Source organism: Dama dama, chromosome 20, assembly GCF_033118175.1.
Source record: "Dama dama isolate Ldn47 chromosome 20, ASM3311817v1, whole genome shotgun sequence".
NCBI lineage: Eukaryota > Metazoa > Chordata > Mammalia > Artiodactyla > Cervidae > Dama > Dama dama.
In genome coordinates this window covers 16,831,889-16,856,772 of record NC_083700.1, presented here as the reverse complement: position 1 = coordinate 16,856,772, position 24,884 = coordinate 16,831,889, and the positions used below count along the sequence as shown (strand labels likewise).

At 52.1% G+C, this 24,884-nt stretch overlaps 3 protein-coding genes across 4 annotated transcripts; 2 read left to right on the top strand and 1 right to left on the bottom strand.

Moving 5' to 3' along the window:
* Window positions 1-11,124: 11,124 nt before the first annotated feature.
* Window positions 11,125-17,802, top strand: EFNA1 (ephrin A1). The gene is made up of 5 exons (XM_061120650.1): window positions 11,125-11,370; window positions 15,121-15,416; window positions 16,431-16,496; window positions 16,663-16,713; window positions 16,888-17,802. The coding sequence occupies exons 1-5, from the start codon at window positions 11,279-11,281 to the stop codon at window positions 16,998-17,000; spliced, it is 618 nt and encodes a 205-aa protein (XP_060976633.1). The 5' UTR covers window positions 11,125-11,278; the 3' UTR covers window positions 17,001-17,802.
* Window positions 17,803-18,774: 972 nt separating this feature from the next.
* Window positions 18,775-21,203, top strand: SLC50A1 (solute carrier family 50 member 1). Its single transcript, XM_061120648.1, is given in 7 exon segments — window positions 18,775-18,938; window positions 19,245-19,322; window positions 19,475-19,598; window positions 20,179-20,340; window positions 20,617-20,736; window positions 20,815-20,874; window positions 20,876-21,203. Coding segments are annotated over 7 exon segments (666 nt in total). The 5' UTR covers window positions 18,775-18,858; the 3' UTR covers window positions 20,918-21,203.
* A 413-nt stretch (window positions 21,204-21,616) lies between these two features.
* Window positions 21,617-22,233, bottom strand: DPM3 (dolichyl-phosphate mannosyltransferase subunit 3, regulatory). Of its 2 annotated transcripts, none has more exons than XM_061120651.1 (2): window positions 22,140-22,233; window positions 21,617-21,972 (listed from the first exon to the last, which is right to left on the bottom strand). In XM_061120651.1, exon 2 carries the CDS (start codon window positions 21,965-21,967, stop codon window positions 21,689-21,691), a length of 279 nt encoding a protein of 92 aa, XP_060976634.1. In that variant the 5' UTR covers window positions 21,968-21,972; window positions 22,140-22,233; the 3' UTR covers window positions 21,617-21,688. The 2 variants fall into 2 exon arrangements, with proteins under 2 accessions (XP_060976634.1, XP_060976635.1); XM_061120652.1 differs by having other exon boundaries at window positions 22,144-22,224.
* Between the last annotated feature and the right edge of the window lie 2,651 nt (window positions 22,234-24,884).

Below are 24,884 nucleotides of genomic sequence, written 5' to 3'. Positions count from 1 at the left end.
AGGCGTATGGCAAGGTGGCGAACATGCCAACCATCCTCAGCCCAGCCCCAGGGAAGCCTGCCGGGCCTCGTAGACAGAAGCAGTTGCAGAATGGAAACTGAAGAACTGACTCATCAAATGACATCATGTGGAAACGCCAGCGGCCTTTCTCAGGGACCGTCCGGATCCCCTGACAGAGGTGACACGGGAGAGGAGAGGGAGATGCCTGCCGCCCCACACCCTACCAGCAGAAAAACCCTGCACCCAGCAGAACATCTGCAGCGCAGCGCGCACAGACACGATGATGAGCCCACGTGCAACGCCCTGTGGGGACCATCAGCAATATTTGAGGGGGACTTGGCAGGGGGCTGGAGGTCCTATGTCAGCAGATAGGAGCCAGAGCCAGTTGTGTTGGAATTCATTACTGTCACTGTGAGCCCTCTGTAATAAAAATCATAATAATTACCATCATAATAGCTAATCCTGAGGTTTTTCCGTATGCCAGACACACCAGCTTTTCTCAGTACTTTGCATACATTATCTCATTTAATCCTCTCTGTGATTCTTTGGGTGGGCCCTGTTATCATCCTCATTGAATTAAAAGAGGAAACTGAGGCACCAGGGTCACATCCTTCTAAGTGTCAGAGTTAGAATTTGAATCTCTATAATCAACCTCCAAAGCCCAAGCTCTTAGCCTAGGTGAGGCCTGGGGACAGGATCTCACGACTTCCTTCCAATACCTCTCAGCCTCTTCCCACTGTCATCTCCCTACCTGCCTCCACTCACAAATAGCTGTTCCTCCTTTGGCCAAGACGGACTCCTACCCTCCCTCCTGAACCCCATCCCCACACATCCTTCCTGGGGCCTGCTTCTTCAGTTTCCACAATGTATTTCCAGGCCCTCTCCAGTAGTTTTCTTCTCTTTATCTATAACTGGGCCCAGATTTCTCCATCCAAAAAAGATCCTTCCCTCCATTCTGAAAACCTCTCAGGCCACCCAGCTCCTCTTGAGGACATCTGCCTGTGTGCTTGCCCCGCTTCCATTTCCCCTTCTGGGAACAGAGGCCCAGTTTTCCTGTGGGACCCCCCACTTCATCCTCAGTCCACCTCCCAGGTCTGTTAGCCAGCCAATGTCTCAAGCCTGTCCGGGCCTGTCCCAGCACAGCAGCCCCCAGCCACAGGGCTTGGTCCGGGGGTGGGAATGTGACCCCAGGAAGACAATGCGAGTTCTCCTTGGGCTCTTATTGAAACATTAAAGACGTTCTCCTTCTTTGGGGATGACTATGGTGATGGGATGCTCGCCTGAAGCCTGCATTTGGCCTTCCTGACAAATACACCTGGGCTCCCTCACTCTTTCATGATTCCTGCCTGGCCCCCTGCAGGCACTGTTCAAGTCAGCTCCCCACTCTCTCTCTCACATCAATTCCAGGGCTTCAAACCCTAATTCTCTGCTTCATCACCACACTTCTAGCTCAAAGCACTGTCCTCAGGCTCAGTCCCTAGTAAGAAACTTCTTCTCAATCCATTCTCCAGGCTTTTCCAAGCACTGTAAACTCAACCTCCTGAAACAGAAATTCCCCCAAAGCACACATCTGCAAATGACCCTTCTAGTCTCCCAGGCTCTATACCTTGTTATCATCATCAACTCGCTCTGTACCCATCCAGGTTCTGGCTTGCCAGTGACAAAAACTGACTGTACTTAAAGCAGAAAAAAATGACTTATTGGAAGGAATTCCAGTAGTTCACACAATGGACAGAAAGGCTGGGAACCTTCCTTGGGAGATGGGCAGGGATCAAGGTACATGGGGCAGCCCAGCGTAGAGAACTGCAGCCAGGATCAAAGGAAGGGCCTAAGAAGAAATGAATTCTAACTCCTCACATCTCTGGGTCCTTCCTTTATACATAGCAAGAGCCCTGGGTTGAAGCACCTGATTGACCGAGCTCTAACAGAAAAGACTGGGAGAGCAAGGATTTTATCTGGAGGCTTTCATGGCCCTGCCTCTCACCTGAGCTCCACAGGCTGAACTAACAACTCCATCTTTCTGCCGCCTCCAAACAGCTGCTACGTCATGTAGAGATAATTTCCGGAATGGCCCTGCTTCTCTCTATGCCCCCAGTGGGCTGCACTAGTGGCCTCTCTCTAGAAACAGTGGGATGGTACGGTGCAGTGGGTAAATCAGGACTCACCGGCCTGACTGCCTTGTTTCAGATTTCGGCTTCACCGCTCATTAGCTGTGTGACCTTGGGGAAGTGATGAACTTCTCTGTGCTTTCCCTTTCGCTCATTTGTAAAGTGAAGGGATAATACTCCTGATCTCTTATGAGGATTGTGAGGTGTAAGGGTTTAATGTACACAAAGTGCTTCCAATGAGCCTGGGATGGAAAACATGTTCATAAACGCGAGCTGATGTTATTACTCCCAGGGCAACCTGCCCACTATCCACTCTCAGGTCTCCAAACCTCCCCTCTCTCTCTGCCTTCCCTCAGGCTAGGGTGGATTCCCCAAGGAAATACAACCCCCTCCGCTCGTCTCTGAGGCCATACTGGGTTCGCCTGCTCCAGCCCGGTCTGGGCTGTCCTCAGTCCAGTTAAACGCAGTTTCCCCCTGGAGAAGGAAATGGCAACCCACTCCAGTACTCTTGCCTGGAAAATCCCATGGACTGAGAAGCCTGGTAGGCTACAGTCCATGGGGTCGCAAAGAGTCAGACATGACTGAGCTTCACTAGGCAACTATGACTGTGATAACTTCCTGTCAAAATGGGGCATAGGACTGTCTCAGCTTGGAGAACAGACACTGAATTGGAGGTATTTCTGAGTTCCAAGTTCTAGATCTGAGTCTTGTATGATTAAAATCTCAATTAAAAAAAAAAAAAAACAACTCAATTTCTTGGTCTGCCATTTAAAAAAATAAAAACAAAAACGCAGTTTCCCTGTGAGCCACACCGCCAAAGGGCCTCCTCCAGGATGTCTGTTCAGACACCCCCCCACATGGGGACTCACGCCCACGTGAGGAGCTCTTTCTTCAGCCACACGGCACTGGGTCAGAGGGCACCAGAAGCACACCCTGAGGCGTTCACCACTTCCGCCTGTATTCCTGCGATTTGCCCACTCCTGCCCCTCCTCTCTGGGTGGTTCTGGTCCCCTTCCCTGTGCCCAACCCCAAGCTGTGTCACCCTTCCACGCTGTGTGCCTTTCCCCCATCATTCATCAATCCCTACACCTCCTTAAGACCCAGCTCAGGATCCCTAGGACCCAGCAGTGTGACCCACAGTCAGTGAGGGGACCAGATGGAGCCGGGGAGCAATAAAGAACACGGAAGGGGACAGAGTCTCTCCCCGTCTCCTTCCCCTTGCCCCTGCAGGTCAGGGGAGAGAGGCCCGTACTGTCTCCCTGGGCATGGAACGCCCTTGCCCATCATCTCTACCTGGGAACCCTCAAAAGGATTTTTCCCCCATTCACCTCTGCCCCCCTGCACCTCAGGGCTCTTGGCTGCTGTGTCCCTTGGGCATTTATCAAGTACTGCCTGGCAGAACAAATATTTGTGTTCCTAAGACTCCTCCCCTCTTGCCTTTCATGGATCCTGAAGCCTCCCCCTCTTCACCCCCATTTCTTCACAGCACATTTCTCCCCAGTCAGCCCAGGTAAAGAAAAACACACACCAGTCCTTACTGACAGTCTGGTCCCCCAGGCTTAGCACCAGCACAGCTGTTATTTTCTTTGATCCAAATAATAATTCCAGGGGAAAAAAGTAGTCTTGCCCCCATCTTACAGATGAAAACAATGGAGCCTCTGTGTCATCAAACATCCTTTCCAAGTTTTCACAGCTAGGCCTCAGACCCAGCTCTCTCTCCTGCTCACAGGTCGCCTGATCCAGCTTTCCCTGCAGTGCCCCTGCGCTTAGTCGCTCAGTCGTGTCTGACTCTTCACCACCCCATGGACTGTAGCCCACCCGGCTCCTCTGTCCATGGGATTCTCCAGGCAAGAATACTGGAGGGGTGAGCCATTCCCTTCTCCAGGGGATCTTCCGGCTGAGAGATCAAACCCACATCTTCAGTGTCTCCTGCATTGGCAGGTGAGTTCTTTACCACTGAGCTACCTCGGAAGCCCCTGCAGTGCCTAACAGAGTACCTAATAAACAAACACCTGACCTCAAAAAATGTTTGGTGAAGTGGAAAGTGAGCCATTATCTGGACATCTACTGCCTGCAGGGACAGGCCAGGGCAGGCTGCAGCCCTGGAAGACTCATCTCATCAGCCTGACCCAGGCCCCTCCCCTCTCACCTCCCTCTCCCCCGTCTCTCTCAAGGGCTCTAGGGAGGGAACGAGCTGCCCCCTCCACTCTCTTCCTTTCCTTTCTCCATACACACTCCCCTCCATTTGCCCACAGCAAATTCAGCACTTTGGGCCCAGGGCCTTTCCTTTATACCCAGGACAGGTGTGGGGAAGGAATAAGGTGGTGTGAACCCCAGCCCTACAGAGGCTACCCCTACCCTCTGGATGCTGAATACCATCATCTTTCCGAGCCTCAGTTTCCTCAACTAGTCAGTGATGGCCTTTGCCCACCTCAAAATGTGTAGGAGTCTATAAAGGTGAAATAGTACGTGATAAAATACACAGCTGAAAACACTGGAAGATCATAAAATGTTACACAAATGTAAGGGGTTCTGAGCTGGCCGTCACATGGGCATTAAACTATAACCTCTCGAAGATATTTACTATAAAAATTTCCAGAGCCATGGGGAAAAGAACTGTGAAGTGTGCTTGCTCCTAAGATTTAACTTCTATGAGTGATTTTGTTTTTCATTTGTGCTTCTCCAAGTTTTCTGCATTGATCATGTATTTCTTCCATAATTAGAAAAAAAAAGTTACATAAAAATAATACCTCTGAAAAAAAAAAAATAATAATACCTCTGGGGGAAAAAAAGTAATACCTCTGAAATAAAAGTGTCTAAACTGCTTTTACACTATGTTATAGTGAAAGACTGGGGAGAAAGGAGGTATAGGTGGGCAGAGGAGTAGAAATGAGGTTTATCATCAGCTGCCTTGGGGGTAAATGTCTTCCTGCCCACCCTCACCTGGCTTTTCTACCCTAGAGAACCCAGGCTGAGTAGCTGGGAAGGAAGAATTTCTTTCCAGTTAAAATCACAGGGCAAGGATTTCTGGCTCCCATCCCCCACTGCTGCCCTTAGATACCTCCATCTGGAAATTCCACTGACCACTCAAATGCGACATGTCTGCGCAGGCACTGTTCAGGGCTCATCCCTGCTCCTAGGCTAACGAGACCCCTGTTTCTTTGGGGAACAGAGCAGATTCCATCTGGGGGAGGGGGCCCCAGGCTCAGCCCCAGCCCTTCAGAACAGTCGCTTCCCCTTCACAGATGCTGGTGTAGTCATGGACACAGCTCTGTCCCCTGAGAGTAAGTTGTCTAGAAAGCTGCTAGGACAGATTTTCTTAACAGATAAAAAGAGCTCCTTAGGAGGAGAAACTCTCTTGCTCCCAGCCCTTCATCCTGTAGCTCCTGTAGCTCGAATGTAGCTCTAATATAGTCATCCTGCAACCAGAGTCATGAAGACGGCAGAGCAGAGAGGCAGAGAACATTGGGTCTTTGATGACACAGTTGAGCTGCTGACCCACATCAGAAGACTTTGGTGTGGGGAAAACATAAACCGTCTTTTTATTATTATTTTTGGCCACACCATGCAGCTTGTGGAATCTTAGTTTCTGGATCAGAGATCGAATCTGGGCCGTGGCAGTGAAAGCGCCAAATTCTAACCACTGGACCTGCAGAGAAGTCCCAAAACCTCTTGTTTAAACCACTAGAAGTTGGGCGTTCTGTTATGCAGCCGAAATCACTCCTAAAGATAAAATGGCCAAAACGTTCCCCTTCATCTGTCCCTCCTGGGTCTGCCCCTGGCCTCCATGTCCTGTATGTCAGCGGCCCTTCCACCCCCCAGGCCACCCCAGACTCCTCCCTGTCTCTGCCTGTGGCTCACCCGGCCCTGTTGAGTCTGTCCTCTGCTCTGCCCTCTCTGTCCCTCCTCACTCCTCCGGCACTCCTGCAGCTCAGGCCTAACCAGCACCACTGCCTCTGGGCTTCCTCTTCCACCCACCTTCTGTTACCTGCAGTGAGTTTCCTAAAATACAAGTCTGATTGTGTTTCCTACCTAAGTAAGCATCTATGGACTACAGAATAATTTCAAGAGCCTGGGCATGGCATTCAAGGCCCTTGGCAACATGGCCCCAAACCACTTTCTGCTTTCATCTCCTGCCACACTGCCCCAGACCGGTTCTGAAATTTTAGCTTTACCAGAGTATTCACTGCTCAACTCTCAACTCTCTATTTGTGCTTCTTGTTCCCTTATCCCTGAATGTGAATGCCTACTTATCTTTCAAAACCCATTGCAAATATCTCCTCCAGAGTCAGCCTGGTTGGCAAAGACTCAAAGGCAGGCAGAGGAAAAAACATATACATCCCCTTCCTTGTGAAGCACTCCTGACCTCAAAGAAACATCCTTCCTCTGTGAACCCACAGCCTGTTGTTCCATCTATACCTCTACTATAATCCTTATTTTATATTCTCAGTATATATCTGCAAGTAGATTAGATTCCTTTAGGACAAGGATATGTTTCAGAGCCCCCAGGACTTCCCAGTACAGAAGTTGATGTAAGTGACTAATTAATTTTTGGTGGAAGAGACAGCATTAAAAAAAAAAAAAAACTTCCTGTTGCTTTCTAGGCAGAAATTACGGTCCTATCTTCCTTAACACTACTCCTCCAGTCTCCCTCCCATTCCCCATCCTGCCCAACCTCCTTTTCCCTGCAGGGGACTCCCAAGGGGAGAATTCCATCTTCTCCCACAGAGTTTGGCCCCTTTTGAGTTGGATGTGGAGGAGAGACAGATCCATTAGGTTCTGGCCCTCAGTTAAGAGAACTAGACTAGTAGCCAAAAGAATCTGGCTTTGATTTGGTAATATCCAAAGTATTTTCCAAGAGTTCGATCCCTGGGTTGGGAAGATGCCCTGGAGGCGGGCACAGCAACCCACTCTGATACTCTTGCCTGGAGAATCCCATGGAGAGAGGAGCCTGGAAGGCTGCAGTCCATAGGGTTGTATAGAGTCAGACATAACTGAAGCGACATAGCACACACACATATCCATGAAATTCTCCAAAATCTAGATAATCATATGCCCAGGTATCATCTGAAACTGCAAACTCCAGTAGAGGAGGGCCCTCGCCTATTGTCCTCCACTAAGGATTCAGCCCCAATGCAGAGCCTGGTCCAGAGCAGATGTGCCATAAGAACTTGTTGAAAGAAAGTTAACCACAGAGTTATTTGCAAGTTCTAGGAAACAATCAACTCAATTGCTCAGTGGCTGAGGAGTACTTGAAAGTGGGAATGTGTTTATTTATCTCTACTCTGCCCCATTACAACAGCAATCTCTGAACCATTCAAAGAAACACTATGCTGTGGTTAAAAATACTTTTTACAAAGAGGTTATACACGAAAATATTCTGTCATAAAGTTAAAGGGCAGAAAAAGCATTACACAATAGAAGTGAATCATATTTAACACAATACCTAAAGACAAAGAAACAAAAGCTCACAGACTAAAGGCTGGCAGGGAAGGGTTGAAGATATTCACAGTAGCCGGTAGCTCCCCTTACTCTCCTGTTCTCTTTTTCAACTTTTGAAAAACACACACATATCACTAGTAAAATGGGAAACATACACTTTGTTTTTTTTAATGATGTGGGGAGTGGAGCAGAGGCTGCTCCAAGCTCAGGATCACCTTCCCTGCACCCTCCCCATCACCCCACTGCCCAGTGATGCTCTTAGAGGTTGCGCCAGGTTAGCTGTGCCCCAGGGCCTTGTGGCTTTGTCCTTCCCCACCCCAAACCACAGGGCGCTCAGCAAGGGAGTAGCAATCAAGTAGCTCTGCCTGTTCCACACTGGAAATGGTACCTCCAGGCCAACGGTGCCCCCACAGGTGGACAGCACCTCCCTCCAGAGGCCAGGCCTCCCCCATTGCACTCAGAGAGTTAATCTTGTCCTTGAGGAATTCCCAGAAAGGATTCATAAGGGGAATTTCCCAGACAGGCGGGCAGACAGACAGACACCTCAGACAGCTCCCGCCACTGAGCCCAGATGTTCGCCTGAGGGTGGCGGTGCTGAGAGCCAACACAGGCTCACGACTTTGTGGTGAGAGGTAACCCAAAGCAAGAACCAAGACTAGACCTGCCTGGGCAGGCTGGGGGCTGCGACGAGGGAGGGCACAGGGCTAACTTGGTCTGCAGGTGGGTCTCTGAGCCAAAGTCCCTTCTGCTGTCTCGGTCTGGATCGCTCAGTGCCTGCAACTCTCCTCCCAGTCCACCAGGTGTCGCAGCGGCTCTCGGAGTGTCCAGGCAGCGCGAATGCGCATTGTGGCTCTGCAATCTCGGCTTTTCCACTTAGCAAGTTTGTTGCTAAAAGGTGGCTTGTCTGTTTCCCCTACTGGCCTAAGGACTAACCAAGGACAGGGGTTTTATCCTAAACGCACCCTTATCCTCGGTGTTCATCACAACAGCCAGGATCTAGAGGCGCCCCATTAATTCGCATGAAAGACCCCCGTACGCACAAACCTAGGGATAGAAGAGTGATGAGCTCCAAGCCTTAAGAGAGAATGCTGGGGGGCAGTGCCAACCTGGGAAAAGAGAGCTCCGTGTTCCGTTCGTGTGCCCATAATTTCCCCCCACCTCTTCTCCCCCGGGTTGCTCCAGTCCTAGACGCAGGCAGGGCGGGAACGGACGTGGCCCCGCCGGGCTGGGCCGAGCGAGCCCGAACCTGCCCGGTCTGAGCGGCGCAGCCCAGGGACCCCACACGTTCCCGCCCAGAAATCCCGGCGGTCAAAAAAACGGGAGGGGGGATGTGCCCCCAAACCGTCTCCTCCAGGGGGCAGTTGTGGACCACCCTCTCTGAAGAACCACCATCACCCCTTCCTTCTCTAACCCTTCTGGTTTCTTTTCAGAGCAGTACGTCTTGCAGAAGTAACACTGAATACTGATTTCACTTACTCAACAAATATTTCTTGACTGCCTACTACGTGTGCTAGGTGCTGTGCCAGGCACTGGCAATACAGCAGTGAACAAGCAAAAACCCCTGCCCTCGTGGGGCTTCGAGCCTAAGGGACAAGAGCAGGAGGGTGGGGTATCTCGCCGGGGACACGTGGGTGGACGACACCCAGGTGTCCTCCCAAGTGAGCAAAACGCGCGTGAGGTGCACTGCCCTGGGCTGGTCGGCGGGTAGACTTCGGCCCCGGCGGGAGGGGCGGCTGCACCTGGGATAAACGCGTGGCGGGACACGTCGCCTGGGGCAGGTGTGTGCGAGGGGGTGGGGGCCTTGCGCAAAGCCTGGCCGGACCTGGCCGTAGGGTTACCCGGCCAAATACCTAATCCGCGCGGGGGTAAATATTTATCCTACGCGCGGCGAATCGAAACGAGTCGGGCCTCTAGCAGCCTGAGCCCCACGCGGGGTGGGACCCGCCCGAGCCCTCCCTCAAGCCCAGGCTCCTCCCCGGCAGGGGTCAGCGCCGGACTAGCCGCGGCGTCCCGGCCCCCCTCCCCCGCCTCCGTAATTACAGGCGTTGTGGCCAGGCCTGGCCGCAAAAGAAGAGGATGAAACAGCTTGGGAACTGGGGAAGCTCGGCCCGAGCTTCTCGGGGTGGGGGGAAAGAGATGGGGGGGGGGGGCGGGTCTGCAGCTTCCCGCTTTGCGCAGCCGCGTGGAAGAGCTGGCCAAGGGTGCACACAGACTCGCAAAATCAACTCTGAGCGGGCATACAAAGAGTCACACAGTCGCACACAGGAACCACGAAAGGCACGCGGGCACACAGCATTGGGACCTCCAGCTCCAGATTCTCTCTCTCTCTCTCTCTCACACATATACACACACCCCTAATCAAACACCTGCCCGCCCTCTCCGCCCCGAGAGCTGGGAGGCAGACACCCACCCCCCAACCCCCCGCTCCAGACGGCAGCAGACCCCGGCGGAGAGAGGAGCCCCGAGAGGCGAATTCCAGCGGGTTTGTTTACACGGCTCGGGGGGAGGGGGCCGAGTTGGATACTGGGGCCCGACGGACTGGAAGACCCAGCCCAAACTGGGCCAGACACAGCCGCCGCCCGGCCTGGGACGCCGCGCACAAGCACCCCTTCCGGGCCTTCAGCCCGCAGCCCCGGCTCGCCAGTGCACGTTTCCCCCTCCTCTTCACACACTGTTCACAGACATTAGCATGCGTTCGTCAAAGTTTCACACGCTTCCCCACACGCGGCTGTGATACTACTCACAAATGCTTTCACGCCTGCGCGCTCTCACACGTATTTACACACGCCAGATGCACATGTGTGGTTTCGGTTTGTCGCCCTTCAGGCCGAGATTCTCACAGTCCATATTCAAACTCTGTTCGCACGGTACACACGTGTTGGCACACACACACACACACACACACACACACACACACACACAGGTCATTAGTGCCCTTTGGAGCCCTAGAAACAAGAGCGCACCCCCTCGGGGGCCCACGATCCCATGTCCCCCCCTCTCACAGGCACTGACGGTCAGAGGCGCCCTTAGCCCTAGCCGCACACGTTACACACTTGATCACACACAGGGTCGTACTTTATTCCCGGCATCTAGGCGATGACACAATCTCCCGAACAAAGACAACATTGACAAACCCAACAAAAACAAACAGCCTCGTGTGTGGGGAGGGGCAGCCGAGCAGAGTCCGGGAAGGGGGTGGGTAGGAGGAAAGTGTGGGAACGCGGGCACCCAAGCCCGGGCGTTACAAGGCTCGGGAAAGGCGCGGGACCTGTCCACAACCTCGCACCCACCAAGATCGGCGCGCGGCGCGGCCAGCCAGGCCCGGCACCCGCGAGTCGGCAGACCCGCATGTGGAATGCGTTCCCTTCTCCCGCACGCGACTGCGCCCGGGACACAGACCCACAAAGCTGCACGCGGACCCACGAGTGAGCAAACACAACGCCGAACAGATTTACCGGGCGGAGGTGCGCGCTCCGCTCCCCTCCCCCTGCCCTCCCCTCCTCCACCTCCCCAGCCCCCAGGCCCCGGGCAGCCGCGCGCCGGGCGGGGGCGGGGGCGGGGGCGGGGGCGGGGCGGGGTGTCGGGCGGCGCCGGCCCAAAAGGCGGAGTCGCGAAGCGGAGGGGCCAGAGCTGCGAGCGCGGTGCTGACTGCGCTGCCGAGAAACCCTGCGGGAACCCAGACTCGGAGGAGCCCTTCGTCCCCGCCCGGCCTGGCCAGGCCCCGCGCTATGGAGTTCCTCTGGGCCTCTCTCTTGGGTCTGTGCTGCAGTCTGGCCGCTGCTGACCGCCACACCGTCTTCTGGAACAGTTCAAACCCCAAGTAAGCCCGAGTCACCGGCCGACAGCCTGGACGCCCGGTTGGCACCGCTCCCCCCTCCAGGTTAACTGTCCCGCCCGGCCCCTAACCTGAGTCTTGGGGAGGTGACCAGCGGCGGGAGGGCTCCCATAGATTTTCTTCTCGCCCATAACCGAGAGTTGCACCCCAGGGCAGGGCCCTGCCCGCATCTGCTTGCACCGTACGGTCTCTGCCCCTCTTTTCCTTCCCTCTGCTACAGCTGTTACTTCTGTTAGGTGGGAAGTTAGACATGAGCAACAATGGGAGGCCTCGCTGAAAGGGATGCAAGCTGATCTCTAAAATCCATCCCGGACACACCCAGGAGAGCTCACTGATGTGCTACAAAAAAACCACAGAGACCTTTCAACGCCTGCACATGCGCCCTAGGCACACAGTGGATACAAAATAACCACAGGGGTTTCTCCAAGTAACCTTAGGCAGTTAGGAGCCCAGTAAGAGCTCATGAATATTCTACATCTAAGTGTAACAGACCAAATTATGAGAAGACATAAACAACACAGCCTGCTGTTATATGACTTACAATTGTCAATTGGCCTTGAGTGTATGCCCATTTGCATTCCCTTTCATTCATTGGTGGTGGGTACAAGCTCTGCTTTGCACCCGCCATAACCAGAGGAGGAGACTGGACGTATGAAAGGGGGAAGCCAAGAGGGATTAACTGGAAGGGTGAGGAAGGCTCTTTTGATGATCAGTCTGCTCCCATGTCTTAGGAGTGTCTGTGTAGTAAGAGATCTGTCTGCTTGAGCTAAACTGAGCTGTAACTTGTCTGTTACTCTACACCCTTTAGACTGTCGATCCTTTGGATGCTGAACACCTCCTGCCTCTGGCAGGGCCACTCTCTCTGACCTTCAGGGCTCTTGTTCTAAGCCCTTCTACCACAAACGCCTCTGTGTATTTGGGCATTTACCTACACTGACAGGTCTTGACATCCAGAGTAAGAAGAATTCCTACAGTAATCCTGGAAAGACTCTTCAGGAGGAACCTGGGCTTGCCTGAATTCAGTGTTTATTCTGATTTTAAGGTGTCCCTGGAACACCCCCCCCCCCCCAAGGGTCTTCTGAGGTGGCAGGAGTGAGGCATATGTTGTGTGTGGGTAGGCTTGAAGGAGTCACCTGTATCTGAGGTTCAGGTAGTAAAACTGAAAAGAAGGGGAGAGACAGAGGTCATGGGGATGGTTCTGGAGGACAGGAAGGGGTTAAAAGGGTTACAAAGGGCTCTGGGCAGGAAGGAGTTAATTTCTCCTGGGCAGATTTAGGGCTGTGAGGCAAATGGTACTGGGAGGAAGAAGTTCCCATCGGACTCTTTGTTCTTGAGTTTTCTGAAGTTAGGGGAACAGTATTTGTGGGAAAACAGGAGAGGTGGGTAGGGTGGAGTAAGGAGAGGAGAGCTGGGCAACTTGGGGTCAGGGAAAAACACTCCACTCGGCTGGGCCACCCCCAGCCCTAGCAGGCCTACCCCGCCACTCCCCTTGAGAAATAGATTGTGCCAGTTTCCTCTGACCTTGTGGCAGCATTGCCTGGTGGGGGGGTCTGTTGGGGAGGGAGGGAACAGACAGCTACCTGCCAAGCCAAGGGGGCAATGCCCTCTTGCCCATCAGCCGCTGTCTGATAGGACTGTAGTCGGCCCTCCCTCACCTCACTCCTTGCTGTCTGTTCTTTGCTTCTTTGACCCAATCTTATCCTAGAGGGAGAGAGCAAAGTCCCTGTTTATGCCCATGCCAGGTGTTGGCTGAAGGAGGAGGAGGGGACAGGAAGCCGTGAGTAGGGGGAGGACCCTGGCCTTTTCCGTTCCCAAGCTCCCAGGTTTCCTTTCTTTCAGGAAGGAGCCTCTTCCTTGCCCCCCCCTCCCCGCCTTCCCTGACGCCGCTGCCCGCCTTTCCCAGATAGCAAGCAAGAGTCAAAGGAGTGCTAAGTGGAGCAGATTGTACCCCCAGGAGGAGGGTGATGGGTGCACCCACCCAACACAGCGTCTGCCCTGTCCATCTGGACACACACACACTACTATGCCCAGGACTAAAGGGAAGCCAGCCCAGAGTGGAGTCCACAAGCAGCCAAGCCAGGCCCAGCCTGAGGGCAAAGATGAGGTGGCAGTGAGCTGGGCGGGTGTGAGGCTGGCATGGGTGACTCAGGGCAGTGGGCATCAGCCCTGGGATCTCCAGGCCCCAGGCAGGGGGCAGCGTGGGAAGAAGGGCAGTGCCGCCTGAACTGTACGCTGGCCCTAGTATTCCAGGGACAGGAACATCCCCTCTGATTCAGACCTGTCAGCTCCCTTTGTCTGAGGTGGGCACCGGGCCGTCCTGGGGTCCTGGGGGCTGAGCACATTTGATGAGGGACATTTTCACAGGTTCTCATGAAATCTGGGGCGGGTGGCAGAGGCAGATGAGGAATGAGTCAGTGCCCGTCACGGGAATGGAGGAAAGACGCCAGGCCCAGAGCTGAAATACCTGTTCTGAAATGGCTTCTATGTTTATCTCTCCACAGAGGAATTTTAAAAGCCTCTCTCTGCTCCTCTCTCTCTCTCTCTCTCTCTTTTCCCCAGAGTGGGGGAAGGGCCTTGGTAAGCCAGTGCGCTAGCATGCTCCTGTTGGGCCAGGCCTCTTAAGGGTCATGCTGACTGGGCCGTGGGTGCCCACCTCAGAGGCCTCTTGGCCTAACCCCCGCCCCGCCCCCACACCCCTGCCCCTGGCTTTGGTTTGAAGCAAGTTGGCAGCCAACTCTGCTGAGTCTCTCGCTGGCAGTGCTTGGGGGGATTCAGAGAAGCTGACCGGCTTGGGAGAGGGAGGTGGGGAGGCACTTTTCCCCCTACTAGGACCCCACCCAGACTGGAGCCAGGTGTCTAGAGCTGGGCGGGGGAGGGGCCGGTGGGCAGTCAGGCTGGAGCCTGAGGAGCCTGGGGGGAATGGGCTGGGGGAGGGGAGCTGGCTCCACCTTGGGAAGGAGGGCCTTCTCTAGGGCTCATTTCACAGGAGGTGAATGTATGGCTTTTGGAGATAAAAGGACAAGAGAGGTTTTGGGGTGCTTTGAGAGAAGTGGACCAGGAGAGCTGAGCACTGATTTGAGAAGGGGGGGCGGATTTGAGGGGACCAGAAAAATTGATGAAAGCAATTTAACTTAAAAGGACTGGGCATTATCTGTGGGCCTGGATGTCCTGGGTATTGGGAGAAAAGTTAAGTTGAACAATATGAGATATACTCAGTGGGTCAAGGGGAAAATGAGAGGAGTAAGAAAAGTGAAAACAGATTATTGGGTGTCAAGCACTAGCATGGGAAAGAGAAAAGGTTACGTGGATTTTGATTACTGAATAGGCCAATAGGGTCTCAGATTGAGGTCTAACAGCATTTAAAGGAACAAGTGGTAGAACAGAGTTGGAGAAATATTGATAAGTAGAAGAGTGAGCTGAGGAAATATTTAGAAGCCCGTCCTTGGGTAAATATCAGGGAGGTTATCGGAAGTGCTTTGGTACCTGAAAGATACTAAGTGGATGCTATTTAGAGGATTAGTGGCAGACAATGATGGTGGGGGGAATGTTTGGAGATAGTGGAAAGATATTTAAGAGATCAAGATCAGTAAATACTGGGAGTTAAGACTTTTTAAGAAATCTTTGGGGTAGGGTCCAGTATGAAATGTGAGGGGTCATGTAAATATTTGGAAGCTCAAAGGCTCTGGCCTGGCTTCTGAGTGACCACCCACTTTCTCCACCTTTGCGCATGTCCAGGTTTTGGAATGAGGACTACACAATACATGTGCGGCTAGATGACTACCTGGACATCATCTGTCCTCATTACGAGGATAACTCTGTGGCAGACGCGGCCATGGAGCAGTACACACTGTACCTGGTGGAGCACGAGCAGTACCAGCTGTGCCAACCCCAATCCAAGGACCACGTCCGCTGGTTCTGCAACAATCCCAAGGCCAAGCATGGCCCGGAGAAGCTGTCTGAGAAGTTCCACCGCTTCACAGGTTTTACCCTGAGCAAGGATTTCAAAGAGGGACACAGCTACTACTACATCTGTGAGTGCCCGGGAGGCATGCACACAGGTCCACTACTCGGGGACACACCTGACATGACGTACACGCTTCAGTACATGCCTAGTGGGGAGGCAAGCAGCAGACTGCCCCTTCCAATCCTGAATTCTGTTTTTATTCATTCCCATTACAAATGCAGAGTGAGTTTCTACTGTGTCCTGGGCACTCTGCTTGGCACTATAGTCACAGAGATAAATAAATAGAACACTGCACGGTCTCTGTCCTCCAGAATCTATAAAGGGACATACATCTATTAATACCACTAGAACAGGGGGATATGGTAGCTATGAGCTCAGGGGCCCTGAGAAAATGACTTGAATACCTGCCAGTCTGGGGGAGTGGGGTGCACCTCACAGAAGGCTTTCTGGGGAAGATGACCCAAGAGCTTAGGGCAAGTAGAGGAGCTGGCCAAACAAGAGGTCATGTACAGAGACAGCATGACATCCTCAGGGAACTCCAAATGGTTCAGACAGACTGGAGCAGGAGGGACACTTGGAAGTGGGGAGATAGGAGCCTGGAGAAGTACACAGGTTAGGGCATGGGGACCCAAGAAGTGCTAAGGACTTTATCCTGAGGGCAGATTTTAGGAACTGTAAGATCAACTTTGTGTAGACTGGATCCAGGCCTCACCCTATCGGGGGGCTTAGGGAAAGCAAGGACATAGTGGCTGGGGAAGGGGAGCATATTGTGCAGGTCACCCCAACTTCAGGCTGGGAGGAGTGGAGAACGGACTGTGGGGAAGGGACAGTGTCTATATTCTTTTTATCATCACTTCCAAAGTCAAGGGTTATTCCCAAGAATGGGAGTTTGGACTGAACTTGGGGCAGAAAGTGGGCAAAAACTTTCTGGGCAAGTGGGGAAGGTGAGAATCAAAGATTAGAGGGAAGAGAGGGATTAAAATGAGTAGGGACCGAGAAAGCAGGGCCAGAGGCATTTGTACTTAATATTTTCTTCCAACAAAGTTTCCCTTCCTTAAAACTCTCTGGATTTATTTTGTAGCCAAACCCATGCACCACCAGGAAGACCGCTGCTTGAAGTTGAAGGTTTTCATCGATGGCAAAATCAGTGAGTGTCAGGGTCCTGTGGGCCTTCTTCCTCCATCCTGTCCTGGGCCAGGTCTAGAGATCTGGGATGGTTGGGAAGTCCCGTTGCCCAGTCCAGTCAGCACTCCCATTCCTTTGCCTCCTGTGTGTACCAAGTTACTTGACCTATGACCACCCTTATCTTTCAGCTCGCAGCCCTCAGGCCCATGCCAATGCACAAGAGAAGAGACTTCCAGCAGGTAGGTGGCTGGAGCAAATTGGGCCTGGGGCACAAAACAGGGTCTGCTTGAAGAGGCTGGGTATAAAAAGTGACTCCTTTGCCAGGCAGGGGCAGGGGAAACCTTGCTGGACTGAGGGCCAGTGCCAGCAGTAGGGCCACTCACCGTGGAGGCCTTTGCCCTCTCATCTTGCAGATGACCCGGAGGTGCAGGTTCTGCACAGCATCGGTCACAGCGCCGCCCCTCGCCTCTTCCCACTGGCCTGGGCTGTGCTGCTCCTGCCATTCCTGCTGCTGCAAATCCCGTGAGGGTGTGCGCCACATCTATTGTAAGGACTGGAGCCAGGCTGAGGAGGCAGGCGGGCCTCCCTCACCTACCTGGGGCCCCTCCCAAGGCCCCAGTCCTGGGAACCACTCCTACCACATGCTCAAGCTGCCACCCAGCAGCCTCAAAACGGGTCGATGTTAAGGGTTTCAACCCTAAGGAGGTCAGAAAGCCTGACAGTGCCATTCCCACCTCCACGTCAGAGGGATAGACAAAGAAGTGGAGACAGTCCTTTCCCCTCCATTCCTGCCCTTAAGCCAAAGAAACAAGCTAGACGGACATGGCCTCCTAAGAAGGGCACCGTGGGAGCCGAACTGGATGGGGCTTGAGGTCACAAGATGGACACTGAGCTTGGCAAAGATGCCCCTCCCATGGAGAGCCAGGATGGCTCTGAAGGAAGAGCAAGAGACAGTTTCCTGCTTGGGAGCCAGGGACAGGAGAAGCAGCATGCTTGCTTGGGTTGACCCAGCATCTCCTCCAGGACTTGCCTCTGTGGAGCTGCCACAGGGAGGTCTGTAGTCAGACGCTGCATCCTCTCTCATCCTGGGACATCACTCCGCAGAGCTGCACCAGCAGGGGGGCTGTGCCAACCTGTTCTTAAGAGTGTAACTGTAAGGGCAGTGCCCACGTGCAGTCTACGCCTAGTCTGTAGCCTGAAGGGCAGGGCCCACAAGTACGGAATGTATATGAACTTGATGTGTGTCTATGCTGATTTCTACAACTGGAGTTTTTTTTTTATACAGTGTTCTTTGTCTCAAAATAAAGGAATGTGTTTGTTTTTTTGGACATGGTTTTCTGCCCCTCCTTCCTAATTTATGACCACTGAGTCCTGCTACTTGCCAGGCTCTGCACTATATCAGTAGCAAGGGGGTTTGAATTTTTTCTCCTCTCTCTAGAAATAATGCCTTTTACCAGCCCATAAGGGTGGGTGTTTCCTCCTCTGAGAATTGTCCAGAACAAGAGTGCTCCCTACAGCAGTTCCAGGCTGCACCCCACTCTGGAAGGTCCTTGTGTCCAACCGCTGCCCAACCCCCTCCCTCTCAGCGCTGGGCTTCGGCATACTTACTCTTCAGGTACTCAAACGCTGTTGGGTGAGTCAAGGCAGCGGCTTGGAACGCCAGCTGAGGCATGCGGCCCGCCTCACGGCCCCACCAGCAAAGACGTGTGGGAGGCTGGGAGGGAAAGTTCCCAGCAGCAAGCTGGTTGGACTGGGTGGGGGTCAGTGAAACACTTGGCCAGTGGATTCGCCAAGTCACAGAAAGTTGGCAGTGTTGGCTGCAGGGGGAGGGCATTTCACAAAGACTCGGTGATTCCTGGCAGTTCCAGTTATTTAGGGAAGAAACCGGAAAGAGGCTTCAGCAAACGGGAAAATCTCCCAAACTCTGGCCAACTTGAAGCTGTGAGCTGGGGTCCTGCATCGGAAGCGTGTTGAAGTCTACCTAGCAAGCTTTTGTTTGGAGTTCCACCACGTAGGCTCGCGGGCCAGAGGGAAAAAGTTGAGGCTGGGGGTCTAGGTGATCCAAAGAGTAAGCAGAGAGTGTGGAGCGGCTGATGCCGGGACAAACCCGCGGAGCCTTAGAAAGTGGGCCTCACGGAAAAGAGAAAGCAACGTGAAGACCCTAAACGCTGCGCAGGGTCGGGACAGGCCCTCGGAGAGGCGGGGCCCGAGCTCGGGCTTGACGTTCTAGGGGTGGGCCAGGTTCCGGTTCAGTTTCCGGGGGGACCGCCGAGCGCGCAGGGGCGGAGCCAGGGGCGCGAAGGGGCGGGGCTCCGGCGTTGGGGGCTCCGGATCCTACTAGCTGGCCCCGGGCGCGGAGAGCGGGATCTGCGACTCGGGGAGGGATGGAGGCGGGCGGATTGGCCGACTCGCTTCTTTCTGGAGCTTGCGTGCTCTTCACCCTCGGCATGTTCTCCACCGGCCTGTGAGAGAGCGGACGGGCTGGGCTGGGGCAGGACAGGAAGTCAGGAAAGGAGAGAGAGGGGACAGAGACGTGGCCGCTCTGTCAGGTTACATCTGGAACCTAGGGTCAAAGTGGAATTGGGTCGAGGGGAACGGGGTACAAGGGCGAGGCTGGTCATTTGACCTGAGAGAGAAGGCTAGGGAGTTGAGGGTAGGGCTGGGGGTCTGCGGTTGTCCGGGAAGGATGACAGGCATCGGGGATTTCGACTCCCCAGCAGCCTGGCTCTCCCTTTCCACCTCTCCCCCTGCCTTCGGGGCCCCGTTACAGCTCGGACCTCAAACACATGCGGATGACCCGGAGCGTGGACAATGTCCAGTTCCTGCCCTTTCTCACCACGGATGTCAAGTGAGAGGGGGCGATGCCTGCTGGGGGGAAAGGCTGTCTGAGGGAGGCTGGGGAGGGGTGAGGAGGAATGTGGACGAGGCCCCTTGGGTTCCCCCCCCCACCCCGTTCACACTCAACCCCGTGGGACAATGTCCCTCCCCTGCACCCTGCAGCAACCTGAGCTGGCTGAGTTATGGGGCCTTGAAGGGAAACTGGACGCTAATCACCGTCAACGCCGTGGGTGCTGTGCTTCAGACTCTGTATATCTTGGTGTACCTGCACTACTGCCATCGGAAGGTAGAGGCCCTTCCTCTGCTGCACGCCCTGCCCTGCCTTGCTGGCAAGGCAAACACTGCTTTTCCTAGAAGACTATAACAGGCTGGCACTGCCACCATTTCCTGGAAGACCCCTGCAGCCTTGCAGTCCTCCTTCCGCCATAACGTCAGCCTTGTGAGATTCACATATTGTCCCCATTCTGGCAAAGCTGATAGCTCTGCCAAGCCTGAAAGTGCCTTGCTGCCCAACAGAGTGAAAAGAGATTTTTGTCTCCACAGTTCCTTCAAAGTCAGTGCCAGTGGCTGCGAGTGAGATGATTAGCTCTGCTACCCCATTCACACAAGCATTAAGCTCCAACTCTGTAGCAAGCTCACCCCTAAAAAGATACCTTTCTCTCTCCTAGAAACCTCCAGGGTTTGGGTAGATCAGACCCATGCTGGAGTCACTGGTGGGAAAGAGGCTGTGGCAAGTGCTATACTGGAGGCTTAGGCAAAGGCTGACTCCCCCACTGGAGCACGGGTGAAGGTGGGATGAATTAATTCCAGCAGCAGAGTCAGAGGGCTCCTGGCACATCCAGAAGTATGGCTACTCTCTTCTGTAGCGTGCCGTGCTCCTTCAGACTACAACCCTGCTGGCGGTCCTTGTCCTGGGTTTTGCCTACTTTTGGCTCCTGGTGCCCGACCCCGAGATGCGGCTTCAGCACCTGGGCCTCTTCTGCAGTGTCTTCACCATCAGTATGTACCTCTCACCACTAGCTGACTTGGTGAGTGGGGGTGTCCGGGGAGGTAAGGGAGATAAATCTCCCACGGACAGAGACTGTAGCTTTCAGTCCAGAGGAAGGGAAGACCCAAATGCTGGAAGGAGACAGGGCAGTAGAGCTGGGTGAGTGGGAGGCAGGAGGGAAAGGTTGGGTAACAGAAGATCGTGGGGGCTGTTTGATGTTTTGTTGTGTTTTTTTTTTTTTTTTTGAGGAAATTCTGGGCAAAGTGGGAGATTTACCATGTGCCTGGTTAGGAGTGTCTTTCATCCTTTCCCACAGACCAAGGTCATTCGTACTAAATCAACCCAGCGTCTCTCCTTTTCACTCACCATTGCCACCCTCCTCACCTCTGCCTCCTGGACACTCTATGGGTTTCGACTAAAAGATCCCTACATTGTGGTAAGCAAAACAAGGGCAGGGTGACAGGTGTGTATGAGGTGGAAAATCAGTTCCTCATAGCAGTCCTTGTGATTTCAGGTGCCCAACCTTCCAGGAATTCTCACCAGCTTCATTCGCTTCTGGCTTTTTTGGAAGTACTCCCCAGGAGGGAGACAGGAACTGTCGGCTTCTACAAACCTGAGGGAGTTCACCTGACCACTGGGCACCTATAATGCCAACCTATTACCAAAGAAACTTCCTTGTTTCAGCCGCTCCTGCTGGTTAGCTCCACAGGAGCAGTGGTTTGTGGTAAAGGAAAAGAATGCTTTGAGAATCTGGAGACTAAAGAAAAAACTTTAGTTAGAAGATTGGATGGAACCTGGGAGAGGAATTCATTTTTTTTTTTTCAAGATTTTATTTTTTAACTTTGGAGGTGGGGGGGAAATCTTTAGAATGTGCCTTAAAATAAACTGTTCCCTACCCCTGCCCATCAAGGCTCCTTCTCTATTCAGGGATAATCAATCCACCTGGTTGGGTAAAGGGTAGAGGGGCACTGTCTGATTCACAGTTGCTCTTGGACTGGTAGGGTTAGCTCAGAAAAGGTATCTGGAAGAACCAAGAAATTGGAAAGACCTAAGAAGGCTTTAAAAAAGAACAGAGCTTGGGTGTTATGAAGAACAGACTTCAAGAAATCTCTCCTAACAGGGCTAAAAAGACCAGGAAAGTGAAATGATTTTTCCATTGAGAGATCTTGAGAAAGGGGGTCTGTGCCTCCTTCAGAGCAAAAAGGAAGAAGCACCAGCAAAATGCAAAAGATAAAGGCTGTGAGAGAGCCTCAAGGAGCCTCTCTCAACAGTTAGTACACATCTGTTCCCAGCATCCATACTCAAACCAAACAAGCTTAGAAAATAAACTGGCCCTTTAATGGGGAATGGGAGAACAGGCTGTCCGGGAGGGAATCGGGGTTAGAGTGTCAGAAGCGCAGTCCCCTGCGGGTCAAGTCGGCTCTGGCTTCTTGGATCTGGCTCTGCAGCTCGCGGGCGGCGTCCTCGCAGTCGTGGAAAGTAGCGACGCGGTAGCCCACGGTGCCCAGGGCATAGCAGCCGGCAGATACCAGCAAGTAGGCGGGCAGTGGCCACAGGACCTCCCGGAAAGACGAAGGCAGCTCCAGGCCCAGGGCTCCCATGGTCAGGGCCGCCCAGGTGGAGCCCAGGAGCGCCAGCCCCCACAGCCACTGCGCTAATTTCGTCATGGACACTGCGGGAAGAGGAAGCAGAGCTCGAGGTCCCTGACACCCCACGACCTGCTCTTCACCCGAGACCACTCCCTGTCCTTCTCCCTCACCCACCCTCCATACCACCTAACCTCAGGGACACTGCCCCAACGCTCCCGCCCTCCCCAATCGGCCCTTCACCTACACTTACCTACCCGCCCGGCGTCTTCCCGGCTCCACACAGCGCCGACGTCAGCTTCCGGAATCCTCCGCGGCTCGCGCTTCGCCGCCGCGCTGCCTTCTGGGAGTTGTAGTCCTCGAGGGGTGCCCGGCCACGGCCTTGACCTAGGCTGCACTCAGCAGGCTCTGCTCCTGTAGCTGCAACCTGGGCCGGAAGAGCTTTCAGTGCTGCATCTCTCCCTTGAGACCCCGCTCAAAGCTGGCGTGGGGCTTGTAGACAACCTAAAGACACCCTTAAGTCTTGCAACAAGGTGGGAATGTAATATCATTCCTCTTAAATAAGCTTCTTTTGCACAAAAATTCCACTCATTCATTCATTCACTTATTTACGCTTTTTTATTCATTCACTCAGTGGAACGTTTCTTGAGCATCACCTTAGACTTTGGAGAAATAGAGATGTCAAGAATGGCCCCTTCTCTGGTGGAGGGAAGAAAGCAGGAATCAAGAAAACAGATGCACTGACAACTAAACGTGGTGCTCTGAGATCGGTGTTAGAACAGAAGTTGTCATACTTTAAAAGAGAAATTCAAAGGAGCAAGCAGTAGGACTTGGAGCCAGAGGACGAAGTGCTCCAGGAAGGTGTCTTTAAGGGAAAACACTTGTGGGGACAGAGCAATCACCTGATGTGTTTAGGGTATTAAGAGAAGGTGTATATACAGCTTTCAGAATTTGGGGGATGAATTCATGGCAGGTGTATAGAAAACCAAGTAAAAGAAAATGTCAGGCAGGGAGTTCCCTGGTAGTCCAGTGGCTAAGACTCTGTGCTCCCGCTGCAGGGGGCCTCAGGTTAGATCCCTGGTCAGGAAACTAGAGTCCATTTGCTGCAACTAAGACCCAGTGCAGCCAAATAAATGAATAAATATTAAGAAAAAGGAAAAAAAAAAGTCAGGGAATTATCAACTTCAGGGAAAACAGAGAGTTATAAAAGGAAAGAAAGAGAATTATAAAAGCCTGTCTGATAAAGACCACTAAGAACATAACTGTAATTGGACAGTTGGGTTTATTCACTTGCTGCTACAAGAGAGAACACAAACCAGAGGAACTGTGGAGCAGCTCATCAAACAAAGGAAAAAGCCAAATCATTACAGAATATGGGAAACAGTTGAGTTCAGATGATATTTAAATGAAGTAGTATTTTGATAGGTTCAAGGTAAGCACAGATTTAAGTGAAAGAGTTAACGACAGCTTGGACTGAGAAGTAAACTGCGGGTCCACTTGGAAAACTACAAAGTTAAGTTAAATAATTTTAGATAATTATGTAATAGATAACTACATAATTAAGATAAATGTGGAATGATATGTCCAAAACCCCAATATCTGAAGCTTTGCACCTAGGTTGGAAATTGAAGCTGCTTCTCTGTATCAAAATAATCAACATGGGTTAAACCTCCCGCAAGAGTAGGATATGTCCCATTCTCACTCTTTGATTTCAAATAGAAAAGTTGTGACTGTATGATTTTAGAGAATGAAGTTTCTCAGCCCCATGTTCCCAAGGTTAATTAATAAAATCAGTTTTTACAGATTCACAGAGTCTTAGTACAAACACTACATAACTCAGTGTGTAGAATATTTTCACAGCCATAATAATGTAAACACAAGCATTGATTTAACTAAAATTTGGAATATATTTCAATTGAGAGGGTGGGGGGGGGAGTAAATGAGGAATCAGGATTAGAGAGAACTATATCCTCATTTTCCTTGGCAGGCAATTGATTGATTATACCTAAAATATAAAAAAAGAAATAATAGCATGAGCATGTTATTTAGAAACATAGAAGGAAGTACAATAGAAAAGCATCTTAGAAACTTGAGAGTGGTTTACGGAGGAGTGTATGTATAAAGGTAGGAAAACGGAGCAGGGACTGTTATTTTTCTTTCCTTTATTTTTTAAAGATATTTATTGATTTATTTGGCTGTGCTGAGTCTTAGTTGTGGCACATGGGATCTAGTTCCCTGACCAGGAACTAAATCCAGGCCCTCTGCATTATGAGATTGTAGTCTTAGCCCCTGGCCCCCCAGAGAAGTCCCTGTTATTTCTCACTGACTATCTTATAGAACTAGATGGCCTTTTAAACTATGCAAATTCCTTTGTTAAAGTAAAAATTAAGGCAAAATTAAAATATTTTCAGAAACCTGCCATATGAGCTTCAAAGGCCCACCCCAACTCCCTTCTCCATTCTTCCCCAAATCCTACTGGTTACCCACTCATGACCTCACTAGTCATACTGACTTTCAACACAGTTCAAGAGGCAGGCATCAGCCTTGCAGATCCAGAAATTCTGTCTTGTTCACCCATAGTAGACCTGGCCCTGGAAGATTGCCACACCCCAGAAAATTTGGGAGGGTAAAGATAATGAGAAGAAGCTTGCCTTACAACACATGAAAACAGATAATAAATTATAATGTCATAATAATAATCAGCAGAAGATTAAACATTCATTGAGGGGCTATTATGTATCACGTTCTATGTGACATTGCATGTTTGATTTTCACAACAGGCTGCAATAGGTACTTTATTAATATATCCCCAGGTATGAATGAGGAAACCAAAGCAGAGAAGGTAAAAGGTAAGTAACTTGCCTGAGGTCATACAGGTAGTAAGTAGCAGACTGTTCCAACTGACTCAAAACTTTGTGCTTAGTAATTTCATCTTCCTTAGTACTGGTATAGGAATGGGCAGATAGTATCGTCATAGCAGCTGACATTCATTGATTGA

Bases quoted from the DNA above. Each gene is read 5' to 3' on its own strand.
- DPM3 (XM_061120651.1), bottom strand. From the start codon at position 21,967: ATGACGAAATTAGCGCAGTGGCTGTGGGGGCTGGCGCTCCTGGGCTCC.
- EFNA1 (XM_061120650.1), top strand. From the start codon at position 11,279: ATGGAGTTCCTCTGGGCCTCTCTCTTGGGTCTGTGCTGCAGTCTGGCC. The intron at 11,371-15,120 runs GTAAGCCCGAGT...GCGCATGTCCAG, and splicing joins TGGAACAGTTCAAACCCCAA to GTTTTGGAATGAGGACTACA. The intron at 16,714-16,887 runs GTAGGTGGCTGG...CTCATCTTGCAG, and splicing joins AGAGAAGAGACTTCCAGCAG to ATGACCCGGAGGTGCAGGTT.